This window comes from Manduca sexta, chromosome 1 (genome assembly GCF_014839805.1).
Source record: "Manduca sexta isolate Smith_Timp_Sample1 chromosome 1, JHU_Msex_v1.0, whole genome shotgun sequence".
NCBI classification, from domain to species: domain Eukaryota; kingdom Metazoa; phylum Arthropoda; class Insecta; order Lepidoptera; family Sphingidae; genus Manduca; species Manduca sexta.
The window spans coordinates 746,796-773,594 of record NC_051115.1 but is presented as its reverse complement, the minus strand read 5'-3'; the positions used below and the strand labels follow the sequence as shown (position 1 = coordinate 773,594).

The 26,799-nt window shown below is 36.0% G+C and overlaps 1 protein-coding gene across 6 annotated transcripts in view; it reads right to left on the bottom strand.

Annotated features, from left to right (window-relative positions):
* The window catches only part of LOC115452605 (segmentation protein cap'n'collar), a 160,643-nt gene that overhangs the window by 25,483 nt on the left and 108,361 nt on the right, over positions 1 to 26,799 (bottom strand). For all 6 annotated transcript variants that reach the window (XM_037441895.1, XM_037441861.1, XM_037441710.1 and 3 more), the window contains 4 exons: positions 12,426 to 12,550; positions 11,700 to 11,791; positions 10,874 to 10,953; positions 10,227 to 10,332 (listed from right to left, as the gene is read on the bottom strand). In XM_037441895.1, coding sequence (XP_037297792.1) covers positions 10,227 to 10,332; positions 10,874 to 10,953; positions 11,700 to 11,791; positions 12,426 to 12,550 — 403 coding nt within the window. The remainder of the gene's footprint in view (positions 1 to 10,226; positions 10,333 to 10,873; positions 10,954 to 11,699; positions 11,792 to 12,425; positions 12,551 to 26,799) is intronic.

Here is a 26,799-nt window from a genome sequence, read left to right as displayed (position 1 = left end):
TGAAATAGTAGAAACACCAACACTTTGAATTACAAAGTGTTTGGTATTCCACTGCGCTCGCCTGAGACGTGAGATGTTAAGTCTTATGTCCAGTAGTTACACTACAATATCCAAACCGGAAAACAACAGTTACTACACACTGCTTGATAGAAATAGACATTGCGGTGGTACCTACCCAGGACTCTCACATATGAGAGATCACCAGCATACGCAAAGTTGAAATCGTTTTAAAACAAACATAATTTTAGCTTGGATTTTGTCTGTTTTCTTTATAATATTGGCATTATCAAAATTGCCTTGCTTCCTTGTTCGTGACAAAACTTTATCAGATCGTCTGTTTAGGTGCAATGTGATAAAAAAAGTAATTTCAAATTTCGTTATGATTATGCAAAATATATGCAATGTAACAACAGTAATGCCTATCATGCTTTGATATTTTGTTATTGATTCCCGAAGTGTTATCGCCGCTGCTATTCTAGATAGCTTTTTGTTTTTTTAATCAATTGATTTTACAAAGTTGGCATGTACTTTCGCAATATTTTTACATATTATCTTTGTACGTGTTTTTACAAATTAGCTTATCTATGTGTTTCTAACAATTATCGGGGTTAATTCAAAGTAATAAAAAATGCTAGCATCCGTGTTATGAGCGTCTATTAAAGCGAGTAAAGGAAGGGAAGACACTAGCTCCCAAGATACAGCTAACGCTAGTTCGGAATCTAGGGTACCTTTCTATGTCGAGTTATTATGTGCAATATTTAAATAAATTTTATATAAATAAGTAATAAAGCGTTCCTTGGGCGGTTGGCATCACGGTTCCGAAGTATCCTCCTCGCATCGTATTCTTCATTGCTGAGGGTCGTGATCCCTTGAACATGAACCTTTCTTTTGATTAAGTTGCGCCATCTATTCCTATGTTTGGCATTGTGGAGCGCAGCATGAAATTTGGTGTTAATCGTGGAGCGGATTAAGTCCGACCATCTGATGAAATGAAATGATTTATTTCAATCCGTAAAAATTTTATACATTACTAGCGACCCGCCCTGGCTTCGCACGGGTGCAATATTTCTCCACTATTTAATGGATGTTATTATACATATAAACCTTCCACTTGAATCACTCTATCTATTAAAAAAAACCGCATCAAAATCCGTTGCGTAGTTTTAAAGATTTAAGCATACAAAGGTAGGGACAGAGAAAGCGACTTTGTTTTATACTATGTAGTGATTTAGATTCCGTCAATATTAACTCTACCACCAGTTCGTGCAGTTCTCACCAGAGAACGGGCAAGAAACTCTGGTGTTGCTCTTTTCAAAATCACTACAATACATGATAAGGAGAGGAGAAAAAAATACAATTGTTTTTTTATTGTTGTTTAGAGCAGTTCTTTTATATGCTCGTAAAATATGGAATAAATTAATTTAAACTTTTATATGAGTACACAACATGTGAACTCAACCTCTCAGACGTTTGCCCTTGACTTTGCCAGTGACCATCAGTTCGAGGTTATGTCCGTCCTTTCTGGCTATGTGACCGAAAAACTCCAATACATGGGGCAAACAGATGGTGGAAAGCCTGGATTTAATTTTGAGATCGCGATCAGTTCCGGCGTATACAACTTTACAAAATTCTAAAGATTATTGCAACTAATTATACTTTCGTGCGGGGATAACCTAATTGAACGGACTTCAGAGACGAATGTTCGCATGTACAAAACTCAAACGCACTTCTGATTTTTCTAAAATGCGTGTATTCTTTGTGAATTATCGCTTGCTTTAACGGTGAAGGAAAACATCGCGAAACATGCATACCTGAGTTCTCTATAGGAATTTTGAGGGTGTGAGAAGTCTGCCCGCACTACAGCGTGGTGGACTAAGGGCTAATCTCTCAGTAGTAGAGGCGCGTGCAGTAGGACAGTATATACAGGCCTGATGTTATTATATTCGTGTGGCCCGGGTCCACATTGTCTAGGACTTTTCTGAGACTTCTAATGAGATATGCTCGTTATAGCGTACGCTACAGAACTGATGGCAGGCAGGCGGCTCGTAAAAAATTAAGAGCTTTTTTACAGGCACGCCAAAGAGCTACTGCACCTGATGGTACATGTATTGGTAATAGAATGTCGACTGACGAGAGATGATGACCCCTCGACAGCACACCAATGTAAAATACTTTATACATTTCCATAGCGTGATTAGCACGTTTTTAAAAACATTATCATATTTTGTGTAAACTAGCGACCCGCCCCGGCTTCGCACGGGTGCAATGCTGACTATTTAATGGATGTTATTATTATACATATAAACCTTCCTCTTGAATCACTCTATCTATTAAAAAAACCGCATCAAAATCCGTTGCTTAGTTTTAAAGATTTAAGCATACATAGGGACAGAGAAAGCGACTTTGTTTTATACTATGTAGTGATATGTTATTTTTGTATTATTATCTAAGGACGCTGTGGAATCTTGACGGACATTTCAAATAAGACAACTTATTCACAATTGGTCATAACTTTTAGAGCACAAAATAGGGCCTGATTTCCAATCTATAACTTACTGTTTAATATAACTATACTGTTCAGTCTTACTTATAAAAATTTCGCAAAGTTATGCTTAGTTAAAACACAAAACTCGATCAGCTGTAAGTCAAGCCGCCATCTTGCCTCTTAAGGTTTAAACTAGGAACCGGTGATGTTTTTGACAGCTATTTAAGGAATTCTTAACGCACTCCTGAGTCCTCTCTGGTTTGCCGGCAAACCTGACAGCTACATGACATTACGCGTGTCACGGAAAAATAACCTTATTATGTAGTATATAAGGTTATATTCCCGTGACACACGTAAATGTCAATGTAGCTGTCATGATTGCCGGCAAACATTGAGAGGACCCACGAGATAAACAAGTTTATAAGTAAGACTGGTAATGTTGTTAATATGAACCTTTTTCACAGCTTACACTTTTTACAACATAGTTAATGGCTTCCATAAAGAACTAACTGCCTAATCGTCAATCATTAATATTAGTATACAACTTGAAGACTATTCTAACCAAACTCTAAAATCGCTGGACGGATTTGGACGAAATTTGGCCGACTTACTGTCCATCTCCCAGATTACCACACAGACGATTGCAATCCCGGAAAACGGAATTTATTCCGGTAAATTTAGACTTACATTCCGGCAAAAGAACACTTTTCTAACCAAACTCTAAAACCGCTGGACGGATTTGGACGAAATTTGGCCGACTTACTGTCCATCTCTCGGCTTACCACACAGACCATTTTAATCCCGGAAAACGGAATTAATTCCGGAAAATTTGGCATACCATTCCGGCAAAAGAACGCCGAGAAAATATTCCACTTTAAGAACCTTCAAGTAATCTCTGAAACCGCGCAATAGTTTATTTTGGTTGTAACTACTTTACGTGCAAACAACATTATTTGTAAAGATTTTGTATTATTACAAACTTTAATGATAATGGTGCGGTAAGGTAAAGTTATTTGTACTTTTGTTTGTCATTTTAACTTTTTTTGTCGGGCATGGGGAAGTACGGTTGCCAAAATTTTCTGGGAATTGTATTTTGAAATATGTTATCAAAAGTAAAGCACGCTTCAAAACATTATAGTATTTTACAGAAAAAATAACATATAAGTATTTGTTACTGATTTATTTCTATAAAAGTTCAGATACACGCTATTCCATCACCAAAAGTAAAGGAGCGGTCATATATTTTTAAATTTAAGGATTTTGTTTATTAGATTGAGGTGTTGAAAATATAGTATTTTTGCTTAATATATATTTTTTCAACAGTATATAGTATGCAGTCCCATATAAAAAAATATAAATTATTATAAAGTATTTGTAGGTAAATTATATATGTAATGTAAAAAATGGATATAGATGTAAGTGTAATAATGTATGTAAATGTAATTGTAATAAATAAATGTCGTTTGCATTAAATAAATGTTATTGTAATAAACAAATGAAATTATAACAAATAAATGAAATTGTAACAAATAAATTAAATTGCAACGAATAAATGTAATTGCAACAAATAAATGTTATTGTAATAAATGTAATTGTAATAAATTGGAACATATAAATGTAATTTAATTTAAAATCATCGCCGAAACCGCGCGATATAACGATACAATCAAAACGGTATGTAACGTCGTTGTTACGGCGTTAGGCTATAACTGCGGCGTTACAACGCACACATGATAACCGTATGTGCTCAGTTAAGGCGGCAATAATGTTTTAACGATGACACAAAACTTTATCATGGAAGTTTTGATAACGTCATGTCGAGAACGCGTGATCGGAGGCACTGTGTATTTTTTCCAAATAGTAGTATAAGTATGTAGTAGTTGTATCAGCCCTATATATACTGTCCCACTGCACGGGCCTCCTCTACTACTGAGAGGGATTAGCCCTTAGTCCACCACGCTGGCCTAGTGCGGATTGGTAGACTTCACACATCTTCGAAATTCCTGTAGACAATTTCTCAGATGTGCATGTTTCCTCACGATGTTTTCCTTCACCGTTATAGCGAACGATAAATTCACATAGAATACACACATGATTTTAGTAAAGTCAGAGGTGTGTGCCCTTGTGATTTGAACCTGCGGACATTCATCTTTGCAATCCGTTCCACACCCAACTAGGCTATCGCCGCTTATATTTTTTTCCAAATGATTACTCAAGATTTTTATATATTTCACAAGAAAAGTCGTGGTGTTGTTATCGCAAATGGGGGGGGGGAGGAGGGGTCCTCTATTTGATACGTAATCCCCCTTCTCTCCTATTTGATACCTAAGTCCCCCTCCGAAGGCATTGTTCGGGGGTAGTTTGCTCGCGTCTGAGGCAGTGAGGATAGCTCGCTCAATTGCACCATTTTCAAGTAGGCTTACTGTAGTGGCGAAGGATCAATACCCGATTCCTACTGCTTCTCTTTATGTAGAATCTGTCATTAGAACGATTTGCAGGCCGTATACATACATTAGTACCTATATTTCTGCAGTCTACTCCACGTTCCATTCTGCCACAGTGTTTATCGCTCCAATAGCTACTTGCCAAGAGTTTTATGTTTATTTAAGGAATTGAATCATAGTAATGACATTGATTTGTTTTTTGGTAGCACTAACAAACTAAAAAGCAAATTATATACTGAGCCAAGCCTATTGTCCAAATTGAATTGCATATGTAACTAATTACACTTAATTTAGATTGTAATGGTTATTATTGTTATTATTTTTTTTTTCTTCTGCATGTGGAAGCTTGTAATTGGCATATAGTTATTTAAGTTACAACTTATTTTATAAAATTAGCCGTAAGCTCCCCGAATACCCCAAAATAAATAAAATAAAATTTATGTGTTGGGCTCCCTCTCCGAATATTTCACGGTACGCACACTGTTTGAATTAAATAAAAAAAAAGCATAATAAAAATATCATAACAAAAAAAACGTATTTATGAGACACATTTACATAAAAACAAATAAATAAATTGCAGACTGCCTCGGTGGCGTAGTTGTATTGCATGTCCGGTACAACAGCGCTCTGAGGTCCTGGGTTCGAATCCCGGGTCGGGCAAAGTGATATTTGGGTTTTTCTGCTCAGTATCAGCCCGGAGTCTGGAATTTGTGCCCGATATGGCGATAGGCTCGCCCCCTATCATGGGACGGAACATACTTGGCGAAAAGTGGGAGCCCTAGTTGCGCCTCTGCATACCCCTTCGGGGATAAATGCGTGATGTTGTGTAAATTGCATAGATACTTGTGAATATAAAAAAGTATAAAAGAAATAATACAAATATTTCATAACAAAATAACGTATTTATCCGACATGTTTACATTAAAAACAAATTCTAATCACTATACTAATCTAACCGTTGATTGTAATTCAAATTTGGAACATGTTTCAACGGTTTTTATCGTTTTAATTTCTAAGATGGTGGAGATATTGGGTTTTTCTACTCTGTATCATGGAATTTGTGCCATATATGGCGTTAGGTTCTTCTATCACATCATGGGACGGAACTACGGCGGAAAGTGGGTGCGCCAGTTGCGCCTCTGCCTACCTTTGGGCATAAAAGGCATGTGTTTTATCTATCAAGTATACTGGTAGATCTCTTATATGTGAGAGCCCGCCTTTGTAGGTACCACCGTAATGTCTATTTCTGTCAAGCAGCAGTGTGTAGTCACTGTTGTGATCCTTGAAGGACATCGTAGGGTAACTACTGGACATAAAACTTAACATCTCATGTCTCAATGAGCGTAGTGGAATACCAAACAATACTTTATAATTAAAGGTGTTGTTTCTATTGTTTATCGGTCGTATCGCTTACCATCAGGCGAGCGGCAAGCTCGTCTCGTCATTCAAAGTAAAAAAAAAAATACATCTACATATGTCTAGCGACGTCTATGACTAGGTCTGATTTTGAAGTATGCGAAGCGTTTGAAAAAATCACTTCAATTAGGTCTCAAGATAAGTTGTCTGTTTCAACCAACAAGCAGCACTGAATATACTTATAAATCATGAATAAATTTAATCGATTAAAGACCCTACGAATCGCACCTCCACAAATCCTAAAGCAATATTACGTCATTGATATATTTGAAAATCGAACGATTCTAACGGCCTTGGATGTAGATAAAACAAAGATAAGAAAGCTGATGTTATTCGGAATTCCTTTTTTAATTTTTTTTTTATGTTTAAATTGATAACGGTTTTGGAACGCGCCTTCTATCATGGCGGGGCTTAGGTGACGGGCACACGTTACTAAGGCCTCGGTTAGACGGAGATATTATTGTTAGCAATAATTGGATGTAAATACGCAAAAAGGATCCAGTCCACAAAATGATACTTTTGCAATATTGAAGATTGAAGTTTAATCGTATTTTTGCTCATTGATATTCTATTTTGTTAATAAAAATTAATATATTGGGGCTAAGATGTTTTTACTAATGGAAAATATAGACCTTACAGATTAGAACTAATTTGGTACACTCGGCTCATTTTCCACCAAACTGTGGGTTGGATCCTTTTTGCGTATCTACGTCCAAATGTATTTTGAATAACTGCCAACTCATTTGTTAAAGCAGGCGAGGAATGCCTTTAGCAGTGGGGGGCTGCTTGCTTGACTGCCTCGCCATTCTGCATGTTCAGACGGGGTCACTATAATCATTAATTATACCGGGTCATTTTGACATTGCGATACTAAATGAAACCATGTACTATCTACTTGGAAATAACACTTTACAATAAGTTATTTGAGCCGTAGATGTAAAATAAAAGAGTGTAAGTTTCGAGCAAAATAAATATTAATAAAAAGTGATTTTAATTTTACACGCCCTAATGCCACTACTACTACTCTAACGGAATTCATCGCAGCGACAACATCACACTTTCAGACAGAAATACAATTACGCACGCCATATTCGCATTGAACTACAAAATAATCAAAAAGTCAGAAAACTAAAATTAGAAACCTTAAAATATTTGTTAGTAATGGATGATTTTTTGCACAATGTATACCATTATTGCTAGACGTTTCAACAATATGACACGTGTATTTTTAACAGCAATCATGTCATAAAATGTATAAGCTTCGCAATATAAAAGATATTGTATTCAGTTTTATTTGTGACGCAATTATTGCTACATTAACTTGCTCGCAACTCCATTCGTGTGCTATGTACCTTATATGTTAATCCTGCACTTCATACACATGTTCTCATCTGTTATTTATTACTATCTGTAGATATAACAAGCAAGGAGGAATTTTTATTTTAAAATCAATCCAAACTAAAAAAAGAACAATTATTTAAAATTAGAATTCTTAATTTAAATTTTATAAGTTCGATTGTAGTGTATTCTTAATTCAAATACAAGGCATAATTGTTTATTTACTGACTCCCTTTTGTGTTGATTCTCGATTTTTTCGCCAGTTTCTACATTCGTTCGTGCGTGCATCAATGGCGCATGACATAGAAAACAAAATGGCGGACTAGTTAAATTGTAGTGTTTTATCACTAGATTTATATAAACATTTATTCATCTGAACGGTCGTTATCAACTAGGATTTTGTTATCGTAGTTGATTGTAACTGGTATCATATTGCCGTGTGTGTGGACTTTGAACGATATCATGTATCTTTGTACCAACACCGATAGATTTTTTTAGTTTAATACCTTCGTGCCTTTTCATAAAAAAAGAACTGTTATACTTCGATGGATTTTAGTACATACATACATAACATCACGCATTTTATCCCCGAAGGGGTATGCAGAGGCGCAACTAGGGCACCCACTTTTCGCCAAGTATGTTCCGTCCCATGATGTGATAGGGGGCGAGCCTATCGCCATATCGGGCACAAATTCCAGACTCCGGGCTGATACTGAGCAGAAAAACCCAAATATCACTTTGCCCGACCCGGGATTTGAGTGCTTGCTCTTTTTTATCAAAAAAAAAAAAATATATTATTCCGTTAACAGATTTATTTACATTTTGAAATTTAGAACTAAATTACAGTAACTTTTTAATGAGTGCCTCTCGTCACTAAAGTTGTTTTTCTGAACAACGCCATCTATTGTCGTGAAGACAAAACTTTGTCGCACTTTTCATAGTATAAAAATGGTGACAAATCGATAGCTCGCTATTACAAGGTTTTATGTTATATTATTTGTACAAATTTAACTATATTACATGACTGTCTCAGTGGCGTAGTTGTTTACCGTGCGCGGCAGGACACCGCCCTGAGCTCCTGGGTTTGAATCCTAGATCGGAGAGTAATATTGAGTTTTTCTATTTAATATTAACCCGGAGTCTCAAATTCAATGTTTATTTCACTCCACAATCATTTTATACACAATATGTTACATGTGACATAATTGTAGATCAGTTCGGGCATGGCAACGTATGGTGATAGGCTCCCAAATCACATCATGGGACGGAACATAGGCGAAAAGTAGGTGCTCAGGTCGCACCTCTGTTTACTTTTGGGGTTAAAAGCGTGATGTATATGTGTTGATTTGAATACCAGCCTCAATTAACAGAGTATGTAGCTTTGTTAACAGAGTAATCAACTAATAAGGTTTTCAGCTAAAATTATTTCTCGAATATCATCGCGATTTTTTAATAACTAGATTATGCTCGCGGCTTCACCCGCGTGTAGGAGTTTTCCGGGATAAAACTATCGCTATATATTTTCCCGAGATACTTAGTCTAAAACTTTCCCAGTGTCTTAAACTATCTCCATACCAAATTTCATAAAAAAAACTTTCAGTAGATTTTGAGAAAATCGATAACATATAGACAGAAAAGGGGACTGTGTTTTATATGCATAGATTTATCTCGATATTATAACTTTGGTTTTTCGGTCGACGTACACCTCAGTTCCTCCCTTGATCATGAAGGTTGCAAATTCGAAACGTCAGGAAAATTATACTAATAAAAACACATGAAAATAGTATTTCAACGTAAAACGTAACATATCGAAATGATATTTGGAAGTTAACAATAGTTATTAATTTGCTTAAGGATATAATAGTCTAGACTTTAACAAAACATTACTTAATCTTGAATAAGAATAGTACTAACATTTGCTTGCTTGCTTAGGAATGCATATTGGAATTTTATCTAATGTATAAATACAATTTATATTACTGGACATTTTCTAATTTTATATAATTCTATTGTGTGTTGACATGTAATATAACAATAAATTTATTTTGAGGGTGTGTGAAGTCTATTAATCCGCACTACAGCGTGGTGGACTAAGGCCTAATCCCCCTTAGTACTTGAGGATAGAAGGTAACGCAGAGTAGAGATGGAGTCGATTGACGAGAGATGATTACTCCTCACCAGTCGACACAATAATACCGGCCTGTTGGAATATACACAGGCTGATCCCGGAACGCTCACGTGAGCCACTATGGCGGGTTTTAACACCTTGTGTGCGGTCGCTATCCAGGCGGATATTAAATATATCCTACTAAGACAGCGACTTATTACCAATTGGTAATCACTTTTGGAGCACAAATTTGGTCCTGATGCCTAGTTTAATTAACTATAATGTTTAATGTCTTTAAAAAATACACCGAAAGCGAAAAAACAGTATTCAGTTTTTGTTTTATAATACCTCAGTATGAGAGAGACGCCAAGCAAAAGCCGGCCTAATACGATAGATATTTCAATAATAAACGTTTTAAAATGCTTTGTACACTCACCTTCATTCATGGCCATGTCCATGAGCTGCAAGTCCTCGTCGTTGAGTATGGACTGCAGGAACCCGTCCTGATTGCCCGGCGGCGCCATCTCGCTCGTCGAGTTTTGCTGGAAGGGTGGGCAGAATTAGAAACTTATAGCTATCACAGGGTAAAGACCAACGGCCTGTTTTTATTAGAAACTTATAGCTCAGATCACTGGGTAAAGACCAAAAGCTAGTTTCTTTTGTATATCAAAGTTTTGTCAAAATTGTAAAGTTTGTTGTGACTACGGCTTTTACTTTAGCGATATCGTGTTTTGACAATTGTTATAGATTTTCTTTGAGGTGATGATTTTACTTAGAGCAATGCTTAAAGTTCAAATGTTACTGTTGAGGGCCGTCGTGTACCACCAAGCGAACGGCATTATCGTCTCACCATTCAATTGTTTCGTCTGCCGTTACTCCTTTAATGTGGGGTCAGCACCTTTCACTAATTTCTGTATGGAATTAACTTAAATTTTACAAGACCGTCTGGCATGGATTCCTCTCTAGGAAATCCAGCCTCATAATAATATCTATGGTTGCCCGATTTGTCGTCTTATAAATTCGTTTGGACAGTCCTTGCGACCGTCTTAGTGTATATGTCGAGGATTTAATAATATATCATACCTGATAGTAAATCCCATCGTGTTGTTGCGGATGATGGGCCGACTCCACCTTATACGCGCCTTCTATCGGAGCTGCGGCCCCTGAGAAATCATAATAGTATAAGTTAAATAAATAAAAAAAAAATATGCTCGGATAAGATATTTATATTGTCCGGATAGCGCTTACACAAAATGTAAAACGCGATATGGTGGACCGTGAGTCGCGTTCCGGGATTAGCCTGTGTATATCTGAACAGTCTGGCATTGTGTCGACGGGCGAGAGATAGTCACACTCAGCAGACGACATTCTATTGGACCCCATATCGCTGACCACCAGATACAGTGACTCTTTTCCATGTTCCTATTCAAAGAATAATCCAATGGCTTTAAAAGGGAGAATTTTGCGCACGAGTTCCTTATATAGAATGTTTGAATTCATCTTATAATGTGGCATAAGTCTTAAATAATAATTAATCTGTAACAAGGACATGGTATCAGCACATTGGTATAATCGAAACATATAGAGACGTTCTAGGTTTGATTATCAACTCGGAAAAATCTGTATGCTTAAACTCTCAGCACTTAGAGTACTGCGATCCAATCCACGTCTTGTTTCAAATTTCCTTTGCTAAGGCTATGAAAATAGCTACACTACCTTATAGTTTGTATAATATTTTTTGTTTACTTTGTATTCTTTCATTTATGTCCAATACAAAATGTCTAGGTAAATAAGCGACTTAATTTAAGTAATAATTAAATATTCTCATGTACCTTGACTTATAAATGCAACTATGTCCGCCTACGTGGTGAATAAAGCTAATATTTTTTAATGTTTAATATTCCCTCACCGTAAGCATCAGGATGTTTCTCGGTCACGGGAGGCACCGGGGCGTGCGGCGCGTGGTAGTTCGGGGGGTATCCGCCCGCCGCGCCGTGAGCGCTGGAACAAATATACAAAATATTGTCATTATACTGTAAATAGCTAGCGAAATGTAAAACATCGACAAAATAATGACGCAGAAAACAGATTTTTAGAGTTAACAAACCTAACATTATACAAAAAGCGAAATTTGACTATGTGTATCTAAATACTCGTTTTTTTTTTGGTTTTTTTTTTTTTGCTAGTGAACGACATCTCTTTCTAGCTAGAGCTTAGACTGGAAAATAAAGAAACGATGTTAGCGATCTTTATCGCCGAAGCCAACGCCAGAAGCATCATATCAAGACTTGGATGGGAAAGAAATAGGGATTAAAAAGTAAACTTAGATATCATTTGTGATGGTTTATAAATAAAAGGAAGAAGGATTCCAGGATGAACAGAGATATATATTGCGAGCCATGGGCACAGACAGAGAGAGAAGAAAGCTAGTGACGTTTCTTTTTGTCAAAACGTCATTAGTGACGGTGCTTATGTTTTCTATTTATATATTGCGTTTATAATAATCGCCTAACAATTTGGGCTTTAAAAATATAATTCAGCGCACTGAAAACAACCGTACAAGACCATGGTACTTTTCCTATCCAACAGGACTATATAATTCCTTTTGCTTTTACTAGCTTAGGATAACAATTACCTGATGTTATGCGGATGCTGATGGTGATGGTGATAATGCTGGTACTGCTCCGGCGGTGGTGGTATCGTCAGCAGCGAAGCCAGGTCCTGCCACCGCTGCTCCACCGACATCGATCGCATTAACGACTGCAATAAAATAAAAAAGTAATTAAACAAATTGTACGTCGCGACAAGGTTACGTCGTTCGGAAATTGGTACCGCTACTCGCCGCTAGAGGCGCTAGTTGGAAACTTGTTGGTAAATAATAATAGATGGCGTTAGTTTAATATTTAGAAGTTATAAGTATTATGTATATTCACAAAATGGTTGTTAATTATCTTTGACGTAATATTATTATTCCGCTTCTTTTTATCCTCATTTTATATTAAAAAATATATATATATTTACATATAAAAAAAATGATATCTAATGTGTTTTATAATGTTATTAAGAATGCACCTCATACAACGTCTATATTATAAAATAAAGTCCCCTTTTCTGTCTGTATGTTATCGATTTTCTCAAAATCTACTGAACGGATTTTTATGAAATTTGGTATGGAGATAGTTTAAGACCCTGGGAAGGTTATAGGCTACTTTCTATCCCGGGAAAATATATAGCGGGACTTTTATCCAGGAAAACTCCTTCACGCGGCTAAAGCCTTGAGCAAAAGCTAGTACATTATAACATAATGTAAAACAGGTTTTTAAAATACTGTTAGCCCATTGATTATTTTATATGTATCCCTCAAACATAACAATATAGTTATGCGAACTAACTGAATAGGTAATCAGTCCTATTACAAGTTGCGCATGCGCATAAATCACATGTCGGGATATGACGCTCGACGAAGCTTCGTCGCGCATTAGATGCACCTCTGTGTACCGTCTCTTGGATATAGAGATGTGATAAATATTCGGAAAATATGAAATATCTAAATCTATCAAAGAGTTCTTAGATTATATAGAGCGAACATTGGGAAGATTATCATACAAAAATTTTGCGTTTATGTGATGGTTACTTACTGTGAAATAGCAAAACATCAATGCAAAATACTTCATATCGTGATATGCACTTTTTTAATACACATATTAGCATGTTTGCTATAAATATGTTACATTTGCATTAATATCTAAGGACGCTGTGACATCTTATTACACGGACATTTCAAATAAGTCCTTATTGTATTAAATAAGTGTTTATCAGTGTAGAATGTATACGTATATGTTGTTGGTGTGTCTTATTAAATAAAATAAAAATAAAACGACTTATTGCCAATTGGTGATTACTTTTGGAGCAAACATTTGGCTCTGATGTCCGCTCTATAACTTACTGTTTAATGTCTTTGGAATTTATATTTAATTATTAAAATAGAATGTTTCTAAACTAATATTGAATTTCGTTACATCCGAGTATCATAAGCAAAATTCCTCATCCATAATATATTACTACACGAAATATTTCGAATAAAAAACATTCCCAAACCGTTAATTCCTTTACAACGTTAACAAACAAAAGATATGAAAGTCGACATATTTGCGATGGATTTCGCGCCAAACTTCGAAAGCGACAACTCCACACGGCGTTCGATTTTTGAATATCATCATCGTTTCCAGCCAGTCATGGCTATTAGAAATTTCAAAAATCGAATGCGGTAGCCGAGGAGGTTTCACGCGAATGTAATAAGTTGTTAAAGTAAATAATTTGTAATAAAATAATTTACGCTTTACCGGAACTATGAAAGTAAATGATCAGTTTGCGCCGTAACAAGCTGCTTCCGGCTTACGTATATGTCAACTCATTGTAAAATTAAGGGACGAGATATATTTAAAATAATTATACAAAGGTTTTTAATTATCTTAGAAAAAATATATAGTGGCACCACTAATGGACCTACACTTTGTCAAACTTCTATCTGTCTCATGACGGGAGATATTTTACATCTGAATCAGGAAAGGAGCAAGCTTGCTGCTAAACATCACGACTGCTCTAATAAGAACACTCAAAACTGAATTACAAAGCACTGCGTGACAACTGCGCTTGCGCACTGACATAAGATGTTAAGTGTCAGAAAGATAACTTTCATAGCCCTATAGATAAATAAAGGATCTTTTGACTCTTACCTGTATAAATAAGTATAGCTGTATAGCTATCGAAGCTGTCCCTTCGAATAGAAGCAAATAAAAAAAGACGGATACGGTTCTGTAGTAGAAATAGTGCCCTGAAAGACAGTTTCGCCCCTACAGACGGCATAGGGCCCCTTGACCCTAATTTTATTGTTTTATTTACAACTAGTTTTGCGATTTTTGCTTTTGCTATGTGACGTCATGAAACTTATAACTCCGCCCCCTAGTCACATAACCTCACACTTCTTCCCCCAGTCCCTTCTTAACGTGTGACGTCTATTGTCTCTCATGCTTAAAACACTCCACTAGTACTTGCATCGAGAATTAAAACGTATATTTCTCCAAATTTCACTGTTGCGCTATCTCTCATGGATCGGAGTGTCATTCCTCATTTTTAAAGCTTTGATTATCACTAACATAGTATAAGTTTTCTTGTGTACCTACTAACAATGTTGAGTCATGAGTTACTCGCAAAATAAATAAATAAAAAAAATAAGTGACAAGAATACCTAAATAGGCATAAGAGATCACCTACATTTAATAAAAATAAAAAATACGTTTTTTGCAAAAGTTTATATATAAATATTGTTTTATGTAAATTACAAATATTCTTATATCTATGGTTTAATAAGAAAAAGAACAACTTAATCTGCAAGAACCTCTGAAGGCCTCCTCACCCAAATTACGATATTTAAAAAAAAACTAAAACCGTTTTAATAGACAAACATTGCGGTGAAACGCGATGGCCAGTACGAGTGTAAACACTCTTGTCTATGCTCCGTGGTTGTCTATGGTGTTTGTCAACGTTGTTTGTTTTATATGTTTAAGTACCGGCACGTGAACAACGGTGGCTGTTTAAAAAGTTAACGTTCCAAATTCGAATTTGAAATTGTGAGATTAAATTTTTAAAGATATTGTTATAGTTAAACAAATTTTATTTGCATATCACTACATAGTATAAAACCAAGTCGCTTTCTCTGTCCCTATGTATGCTTAAATCTTTAAAACTACGCAACGGATTTTGATGCGGTTTTTTTTAATAGATAGAGTGATTCAAGAGGAAGGTTTATATGTATAATAACATCCATTAAATAGTGGAGAAATATTGCACCCGTGCGAAGCCGGGGCGGGTCGCTAGTTGAAATATAATTTTATCTACTAGTGGGAAAGGGTCCATATAATCCGATTCTGTTTCGTAATTAATATAGAATCTAATTATCATTAGATTTGTAGACCGCATTCATGCATTAGTACCTATATTATGTCGGGTTTCAGACTTCAACCTTCACCATTAGATACTAATTTCTACCCTAGAAAACATAGCAAGACATCCAGGAAAACTCACGTAAAGCCGCGAGCAAAAGTCAAATAGAGAGTTGGACATATTCATTCTCGCACGTTGGTTTAAAAATGCTATTATGTGTACTAACGACTCGACCACTCGTATTTATAGGGCAACTCGAAAACCCCGTTACTGCGGTGAAAGTAAGCTATTTGAACGTAAGGGGGCTATTGGCCCCATAAGGTGGCAAGCCGGGGGCAGTCGGCCCACATGAAGCACTTTAGAATAGGGGACCGTCCTGTGTTTGATTTTGTACATTATTCTATATGTAATGGTTAATAATACGAAAAAGAAGCACTCCTAAGAAAACTGCATTAAAATTGGTTAAAAAATGAGCCAGTAATTCATATTTCAAATATTACTATGTGCAGAAGTGGGGATATCGCTTCATCTCTTTCTTTCGCACGCGTCACAATGCCCGATGACGTCACACGTGGGTATTGCGCCTCTTTTCTGTTTCTTGTTACTTACCCCTTCTACCGAAATTTAAAGACATAACTTGTTCATTTTTTTACCGGATTTTAATAATTCTTTCTGTGTTATAATTTATATAACGTAAATATTTGATAATAATAAAGAACAAAAATGAGTCCGGTCCCCTACTGGAGTGGTACAATTCAAAGTTCGTATGTTGGTGGATGACCTCAGGAAGTTGCAGGAGATCGCTGGATGCGGGCCGCTTTCAATAGGTAGCTAGTTCCTTCCCAGGGTCTCAAACTATCTCCATACCAAATTTCATCTAACGGTGAAGGAAAACATCGTGAGGAAACCTGCATACCTGAGAAAGTCTCTATTAGGAATTTTCGAGGGTGTGTGAAGTCTACCAATCCGCACTAGGCCAGCGTAGTGGACTAAGGCCTATTCCCTCTCAGTAGTAGAGGAGGCCCGTGCAGTGGGACAGTATATAATACAGGGCTGATATTATTATTTATTAAATTTCATAGAAATCTGTTGGGTACTTGTTGATTTTATCGCGTTCAGGCAGACAGATGCGGCGGGGACTTTGTTTTATATTTTTTAAAACTTATTAAGAGAAACAATTCCATGTATTGCAAACTTTAGCTGTTTACGCATCGCACGCAACGGAAGCTCTTAAAGGGAACAAATTTTGTATGCCGGTAGGCAACGGCTTGGCTGTACTTCTGGCATTGCAAAGATCATGGGCGAATGCTGTTTACCATCAGGCTGACTGTTTTCCCCTTTTACTAGAGACTTTCCCGCCCTCACACCCGCCACTACAACTCCTGTAAGGATCAGCAGTGACATTGTATGACACCGAGCGGTGAAGCTCGCCGAGTCTCAGGGAACACTAATGTCATAATCCCGCAACGATAATCAAATAGATAGGGAGGAGTTGGAAATATTAATTGTCCAGTTCCCTCCATAGCAAACCTACCAGTGGCGAAGCATCCATACAACTCGATTCTCGCCGTCTTCCCTTTTAGGTTTATTTACTTTTGTTTTCTGTTAAATTCGCGGTATTAACCAACGTGTTTTTCTAAAGTTATGTGTGTATTTGTGAATTATTGCTTGCTTTAACGGTGAAGGAAAACATCTTGAGGAAACCTATTGAGATGTTCTCTATAGGAATTTTAAGTGTGCAGTCTGTCCGCACTACAGCGTGGTGGACGAAGGCCTAATATCTTAGTAGTAGAAGCCCTTGCAGTGGGACAGTATACAGGGCTGATATTATTATATTAACGAAGGCAATTTTTTTGCTTATGGTTACCTTTTCAATCTCACCCTACGCCACCATTGCTTACTATAACAATAAAAAACTAACAAAACTGTCACATGAGTACCACATCAAACCGTCCCACCTCCACGTGACAAGAGACCGGCAATTAGGCGCGCCGCACACGTGCGCAATTATGCGGCGTTCGCGTGTCGCAAATAACCGTGTGCGGTGTGTTATTGAGACGCCTTGAGAGCAACACAAGGTCGGTATGGTCTTGCTTACAGTATATATCGATATACTACGTACTAGATTTGGCGTACCGAACATTCAGTGTTCAACTGAACTGTAATCCATTCAAACGTTAGTATGGTCTATATTGACAGCTTGTGGTTGTGTACGTGTGCGCTCATGATATAACAACTCGAGTCTAACTTTAAACCTGGATATAAAAATAAGCAAAATTGTTATTCAAGTAAATAAATAGGTTATAACAGTGACGTTTTGGTTGTCATTTCAGTTCAGATTTTGAACAAATAGTTTATATGAACGTTCGTGTCCATAGAATATACGTCAATGGTATATATCAGATTATTAGTTATGTTGAAGCACGGATCCACTCATACGGATATTGCTATTTTTTATTGCTTTGAATGGAGACGAGTTTGCCGTTCGCTTGATGGTAAGCGATACGACCGATAAACAGTAGAAACACCAACACCTTGAATTACAAAGTGATTGGTATTCCACTGCGCTCGCCTGAGACATGAGATGTTAATTATTATGTCCAGTAGTTACACTGGCTATAATGTTCTAACCGGAACTCAACAGTAACTACACACTGCTTGACAGAGATAGACATTGCGGTTGTACCTACCCAGGCGGACTCTCACATATGAGGGACCTACCACCAATAAATTGATATCTTGATTGATTGATACCATTCTAGCCGAAATTCGATGCTGCCAATCTCAATGTAGATCACGCAGGAGATATTATAGTGCACAAGTGTGTGCAATACACAGTACTCTCTGTTCCTTCTCATAGTCCGATGAGACAATCCGACATGAAAGATCAGGTGCAGGACCAACGGCTTTACGTGTCGAGGCACGGGGGTATCACACCGCCAACTTCCTGACTCCGAGCCGCGACTAAGTAATTTTTATGATGGAAAAACTCAGTCAATTATTTTTGGCGTTATTGGAACCCAGTAACTCAGCGCGGTCATATCCGTTTTTTACAACTATTGAGCTGCTACTATTAATCGTTTTTTAAATATATCCGTTCTTTTTTTGAACTCTACGTACGATATTAATAAATGACGTCAAGCGATCACAGTCAATTACTTTTTTTAAATGCAAGTTCGTTAATCTAGCGTAGGTTTTGTTCCTCATTGGCGTCATACGCACGTCATCATTTTTCTAAGAACCATAAAGTTCGATTTTTAAATTATCTCCGCTTAATTTGATGCTAAATTTGTTACATTTTAAAGTAAACCAATAAATTACTTTTAAATTAACCTCAATGAAAAAGTAATCTGTTTCAAATTCGAAAAAAGAACGCTTAATTTTCTAACTCAATTTGTTCAGTGCCGAAAAACGTTTTGGAAATGCTCATTCCATTTTCAAATTGAAGTAGGTATTGACTTTTTATAGAACGAATTGAATTGTCAAATTGTTTTTTTAAGCAAAGGAATTAAACCACACAGCCACAAAAAATAGGAAACAATTAAAACCATAGCATTTGCTAATCATACAGCCCACCATAGAGAATCTACAGTCGTATACAAAAATATTAATAACTGTATATTTAGTGTCATTATCTCAAAATTGGTATTTGTCGTATGTTTTTGAACGCGGTCATGTCAAGGTCTCCGGTTCGGTTCCTGTGCATTGTAATTTCGTTAATTACGTACAGTCGGTATCATTATACGTAACTGATTTGTATTCTCATATTTACAACAAATACAAAAACATTTATTCTACAAAACAATGACAATCAATAAAAAAAAAAACTTTTTTTTGTTTCTACCTATATCCGCGGCTTAGCTCAAAGTCTCTTACACATAATCACGCCTTTTACACTCGAAGGGTAAGCAGAGGCGCAACTAAACGCCTAATAGCCTACCTTAAATGTAGGAAATACAACCAACAGCAAATCTAATTTGCACAGTATACGAAAAAACATAGCAAAAACTGTAGTACTACGAAATTGGCAGACAGAACATGTACAATGAACTATGTGACCTTCGGATAAACTTTAGTCGAGGCCCGTGCCCAGCTGTGGGACAGTAACACGGTCAGTTTCAGTGACGTAGTTGTATGTACGAGTACCTAGCTGAGGTCTTGGGTTCGAATCTCGGGTTTGATAAAGTGATATACATGTATACATATTATAAAATAAAGTCCCGTTATCTGTCTGTGTGTTATCGATTTTCTCAAAATCTACTGAACGGATTTTTATGAAATTTGGTATGGAGATAGTTTAAGACTCTGGGAAGGTTATAGGCTACTTCCTATCCCGGGAAAATATATAGCGGGATTTTTATCCCGGAAAACTTCACGCAGCCAAAGCTTCAAGCAAGAGCTAGAACTTATCTACTTGAAAATAACACAACAATAAGTTACTCGAATGTAGATGTAAAATAAATTTAAGTTTTGAACAAAATAAATATCAATAAAAATAATTTTAATTCTACACGCCCTAAGGCCACTACTACTCTAAGAGAATTCGCAGCAACATCACACTTTCAGTCAGAAATACACACACACACACGCCATATTCGCACTAAACTACAATGATCCAAAAATTTTATAACTAAAACCGAGATTATCTTCTATACTTATAATAAATCTGTAGAGAGGTCAATTCTGTACATGAAATATATTTCCAAAATAACTATCAGGGGGTGATTAGGGATCGATACTGATGCCAAAAATGCAATTAGTATAATTTTTGTCTGTCTGTCTGTCTGTCTGTCTCTCTGTATAACCGTTATAAAAACAAAAACTACTCGACGGATTTTAACGAAACTTGGTACAATTATTTGTCATACTCCTGTGCTGGTTATAGTATACTTTTCATCACGCTACAATTAAAAGGAGCAGAGCAGTGAAGGGAAATGTTGGGAAAACGGGAGAAGTTACTCCATTTTTTAAGCTTCCGTCGCGTGTGCAACCTTAATGGTTAAAGCTACGCAGAAATCATGTATGACGGAAATGTTCTCCTTAAAATTATGTAAAAAATATCCCACGACAGCATATGTCTATCTTTTATGGTTGACTCACAATAACACGTGTAACTCCCGATAGCTTAGCAGTTCGAAGCTTTCTCATTATATTTGTCTACTCTTACGTTTATAACACTCTCAGTCATCCCTAATTAAAATAGTTAACATTATTAAATATTCCATAAAAAAGAATCATAGAAATCGGTATAGAAACACCTAAGTTATACATGAAATACGCTAATAATAAGCCATCACGCGTGAATACTGAATCATGCTATAAGCTTCCTTCGATTACACCAGGATCCCATCATCAGACCCTGACCGGACAATCGGACCACCTGCATACCACCATACATTAAAAAAACATCCCGACAAATTGAGCACCTCCTCCATTTTTGAAGTTGAAATCCACGCGGGCGAAGCTGCGAGCGGAAGCTAGTTGTTAATAATATTCGTTATTCATGAATTAATTTTGACACAATGTTAGCAGAAGTCAAGACGAGTATAATTTGAATTATTAACAATATCTAAATATACCTCTATATAGTATTAAGCCAAATTTTATGTACAGTTACTGGTGATATCTCATATGTGGAGTCCGCCTGGGTAGGTACTACCGCAATGCCTATTTCTACAGCAGTGTGTAGTCACTGTTGTGTTCCGGTTTGAACATTGTAGCCAGTAACTACTGGACACAAGACTTAACATCTCACGTCTCAGGCGAGCGCAGTGGAATACCAAACACTTTGTGATTCAAGGTGTTGGTGTTTCTTCTGTTCAGAGGCGATTGTATCAAGCGAGTAGCAAGCTCGTCTTGTCATTCAAAGCAATAAAAAAGTTGAATATATCTCGTTGTATATAGGTTTCTCGTGTGTTAGAATACATATAGGTACTACCGTAATGTCCATTAGCCAAGGAGTATGCGAACGATGTTTTCCCGTTAAACTATCATAGCCCGTATTATTATGCGTGAAGAAATCTAAATAGGTTATTTTTTGCATGAATAAAGACATCCTATTAATATTATAAATGCGAAAGTTTGTGATGTGTGTATGTTTGTTCCTCTTTCATGAAAAAACTACTGAACGGATTTGGATGAAACTTTACAGTAATATTGGTTATACATCAGAATAACACATAGGTTGCGATTTATAATGATTTTGTGTAATTTGGTTATAATATAACGATACATAGCAAGTCGGAAAAAATTATCCCAGAAAATTCCTTTACGGGCGAAGCCGCAAAAAAAAGCTAGTTTATGTATAAAGCTTATGATTTCTTTTGTTTACGCGAATGTTAGACATTGGAATAAAATAATTTTTCTGATCTTATGGCGGTTATTTTTATTATAATTTTTTGGCAACGTTTAAAAACGTTTTATTTCTATATATAAGGCTTTTCAAGCTAGCATAGCGGATATCTCGTTTTAGATATAATTGTCTTACATATTTGTAATAGAAGGGGCAAAGGAATCACTCTCCAGACAGCCATAATCCCTTAAATTCATAAAATAAAAAATCTTAACAATTGTTGTTAATATTTGAAACTTACCTGATATTCGTGAAATTCCATCATTTTGTATATTTATTACTAACACTTAATAAAAAAATATTGCACTTATATCAGACTAAAACCACAATAATGGTAAAATATTGCACAAGACTTAAATCAGGTACCACTGGTGTTAAAACATTTTAAAAAATATTCACATTGTCTTTAGTTTTGTTCTTTTTTCAAAAATGTGTAATGAAAAAACATAAATTTTAACTTCACATCTCTTATTTAAAACTAAAATATATTATTTTAAATTGCACTGGCCCTATTCTAATAATATTTAAAATTACATTGTCTATTATTTATGTTAAATTCAAATCTTCCTTTGCCTTTTGACGATCAGAAAAAAACACATAATCATCGCCGTTTAAATTAAAAAAGTCTTCGCAGTCATTTTTTTGCTATTGCTGTCCAATTGCAATTTATAAAAGAAACATAATCACTGTCCTTGGCCAATTCCAAATTCGAAATTCGCACACCGGCCGGCAAACGTATTCCTATTTCAAATTGTCGAACGGGCACCGTGTAACGCGTATTCCTTTTTCGAATTTTCAAACGGGCGCGATGCTATCTGTCACGGTGACAGCCCGCGCTTTTCGCCATGTTGTGAGCGCGGTGCGCCGGCGCGACGACTGTCCGGCATTACCGTTGCTGGTCAGAGAGAAAAAAATACATCACATGCAATATGTCGGTGTGAAATCGGCGGAATTGCCGCGGCCCGAGACTCGAGACGGTTTCTAACGGTCCCAGTAAAGACGCTCAGAGAGTTACCCGTTTGCTTTCTTTGGCTTTTGGCGTAGGGATGGGAAAGTGGCGTTGTCGAGAATAGAGTTACAATTTTTTTAATAGTTTTTGCGAAAATTAAATAGGGGCATGGTAAGTATACCACTCCTTGCGTTTAAAATACATTGAAAATGTCGTGGTTATCAACATTTACAAATGAATTTAAATAAGTAGTCAATGCGTGTTTACATTACAATATCATATTATGTTATTAGATGTCAATCATTTACTTAGATTTTAAATGATTATTACCGTTTAAAAAGGAATTTTTTTAGAAGGTAGGTCTACTGGTACAGAATAAATGTCCCAAAAAATGAAAGACAAAACTCCCACCTCTTTATTTCACCATAAAAGCTAAATAATCAAACCTACAAAATCCTGGCTGTTTTGCCTAATTAACCAAAAAAAAAAATACAAAAATTCAAATTTCGAACGACATCCGCACACCGCACTAGTCGCACGGCCCAGTCCATAGAGAGCGCACGTCGTAATTAGAGACACGGGGTTCAATTCAATTTCGATTGTGGTGCTCGTTTGATTGATTGTGCCTGATGTACCGATTGAACAGTTATGCGTTTTTGATTTTTAACTGTCGGGGCTTGCGGACGGGCGATTAGGGTGCGATTATGCGCATAAATAACTTTTAATGTGTAGAGATGTTTCATTTGTAGTGTAAGGAGTAGCACAATTGTACTGATTTCTTAAAAAAACCTAAGTTTAAATCTTAACAGACCGAAGACGGTAAAATGGTGCATATTGGAGGCTTATGTCCAGCAGTGGACAAAGATATAGGCTGATGATTTTTAAATCTTATTGTTACAATATAATTTTTAATCAGAAATCTCTACTAGCTTTATATATTAAAGCTTAACTGTTTGTTTGAACGCGCTTATCTTTGCTTTAATACTTATTTTCTTTCACTAATAAGAAGCTTCATTACTCCTGAGTACTATATGCTAATTTTATCCAGGGAAAACACATTTCACGTGGGCGGAACCCAAGAAAAAGCAGTACACAAAAGCTCTATCAGTAAATAAAATTATGCAGATTATTTTCCTTTCTCCCCGGTATATATTAAGTAGGTATTACTCGCAGCGTAGCCCACGTGGATAGTCTTTAACGTTACAAAATTCCCTAAAACACTACAGCCATCTAGCGTCATTAGTACGGTTCGCCATCTGTTTAAACAATTTTTCCGAAAAAAAACTTTTATGTCTTTAGAGAAATTGTTAAAAGAGTTTCGATTTAAAGAATTTGGTTAAAAATCCCATAATGTGAGCAAATTACTGGATTAAAAAGTAGCCTATATGTTAAACTAGGACATATTGTACCTACGTGCCAAATTTCATCCAAATCCGTTCAGCTGTTACTGCGTATACTTTTAACAAACATAGAAACGTAGAAATATTTTCATTTTTAAAAAGGATAATTGACTTAAGCGAATTTATTTTTCGAAAAATTTGTACTAATTTAAAAAAATAAAACATAAAAAAGTGCTGATTTTAAATACATATGAAACTTAGTGTATCTATCTAAAATATGTCGCTTAAGACAATTAGCTTTTCAACCGACGATATTTTAACGACTTCCGTGCGACAAAAAGTCTCCCGTCTGCCGCCTACATCTACATCCTATAATGATTTTTCATATAACTGCATACATTATTATTAACAAATATAATTTGATATACAATACCGTCGTGAGAGTGAAAGCTCAGTACCGTAGCGGTTCGTTCGCGTGGGACGACACGACGCCGACACGACAGCGACACGATTTATATGTCGTGTGGTCTTTACTTATTTTCTTGAGTATTAAATTATAAATGCAATAGTAATTGACACTATCCATTAGGCTTTAACTGAGAAACCATTAAATTAATTTTGAGGAATCTTGATCAGACAGAAAGGAATAAGGCTTATTTATACTTATCACAAGCGGAATAGAATAAAACTGCGAGCAAAAATGTGTATTATATTACAAATACATAATTTAAATAACTTTGAAACGTAAAAATAGCGAATTAAGATATAATTTCGACCACTAAACGTTCATCTAACACGCAACGATAACAAATAGAAAAAAATCTCCAAAATAAAATTTATATAGAAATCGTGACATGCAAAACGGACCTTTCTCATAATAAAACAAGTAACAAGAAAAAAAACTAGGTCTAGGTAAACGTAATTCCTAGATTAAATCTAGAGTAACGTACAAAATTGACATTAATGATAAAAGGCGTTAGTTCTTTGAAAATTTTCTCTTTTATTCCGAGATTTTAAGGAAATATAAAACTGTTATATTGTACACTACACTAACGAGTGTAGTGGTGGTTTGTGGGGTCTAGAGTTTGATTCCAGGGTCGGGTTTGTGGGTAAAAACTCCGCTGGCGCCCCCTGTCACATGGCCTTATTGAAAAAAAACTATTTTGTGGATTTTATAGGTAAGTATATTATAATAGGGAACCGGCCTATATTTGATTTTGTTCATTATTCTATATGTAATGGTTAATAATACGAAAAAGAAGCACTCCTGCGAAAACTGCATAAAAATTGGTTAAAAATTGAACTAGTAATTAATATTTCAAATATTGTAACGTGCAGAAGTGGGTGCGTTGTGGGGATATCGCTTCGTCTCTTTCTTTCGCACGCGTCGTAATTGCCGATGACGTCAAATGTGGTTATTTCGTCTCTTTTCTGTTTGTTATTTACCCCTTCACTGACATTCAAAGACTTATAACTTGTTGATTTTTTACCAGATTTCATTAATTCCTTCTGTGTTATAATTTATATAACGTAAATATTTGATAATAGTAAAGAACAAAAATTAGTCCGGTACTCTATTTTCTCCCGACGTTTGGAAGACTGCCAGCTTAATGGTCAAGGAGAGGACTACGAACCACACAAAGGCTGCAAAGTATTGGAAACGTGTAAGTCCCCTTCTCTGTCTGTATGTTATCGATTTTCTCTAAATCTACTGAACGGATTTTTATGAAATTTGGTATGGAGATAGTTTAAGACCCTGGGAAGGTTATAAGCTACTTTCTATCCCGGGAAAATAAATAGCGGGACCTTAACGCCGGAATACTTCTTTACGCGAGCAATAGCGAGTTATATATAAAACCCGCGATAAAGTCCGCAAAATAGTTTTATTTTTAACCGACTTCAAAAAAGGAGGAGGTTTTCAATTCGACGTGATTTTTTTTTTTGTATGTTTGTTACCTCAGAACTCGCTCATTTATGAATGAAAATAGTTTTATTTTAATGTCTAACATTCTCGTAAACATAAGAAACCATACATAGTCCTATATTATATTCATCACAAAAATCTATACTAATATAAAGCTGAAGAGTTTGCATGCATTCAACTTTAAAACTATAAGCCAATTTTAATAATTCTTTCACGGATTGAAAGCTACATTACTTCTGAGTGATGTAGGCTTTTTAACCTATAAACGGATAGAGCTGCGAGCAAAAGTTAGTTTGCTTCTAAAGCGCTGGTATCCCAAGCTAGATCTATCTCAGTTTTTGCGTCAAGTAATGGAGCTGTCGGATCGATAACTGCGCCTGTAACGAGATGGTATTAGTGCTTTTATACAGGGTCATGTTGACATTGCGTTACTAAATGAAACCACATGCTCGTCTTCACCTTTGCTGACACTGTGCCAAAAATCATCCATTAATAACGAAT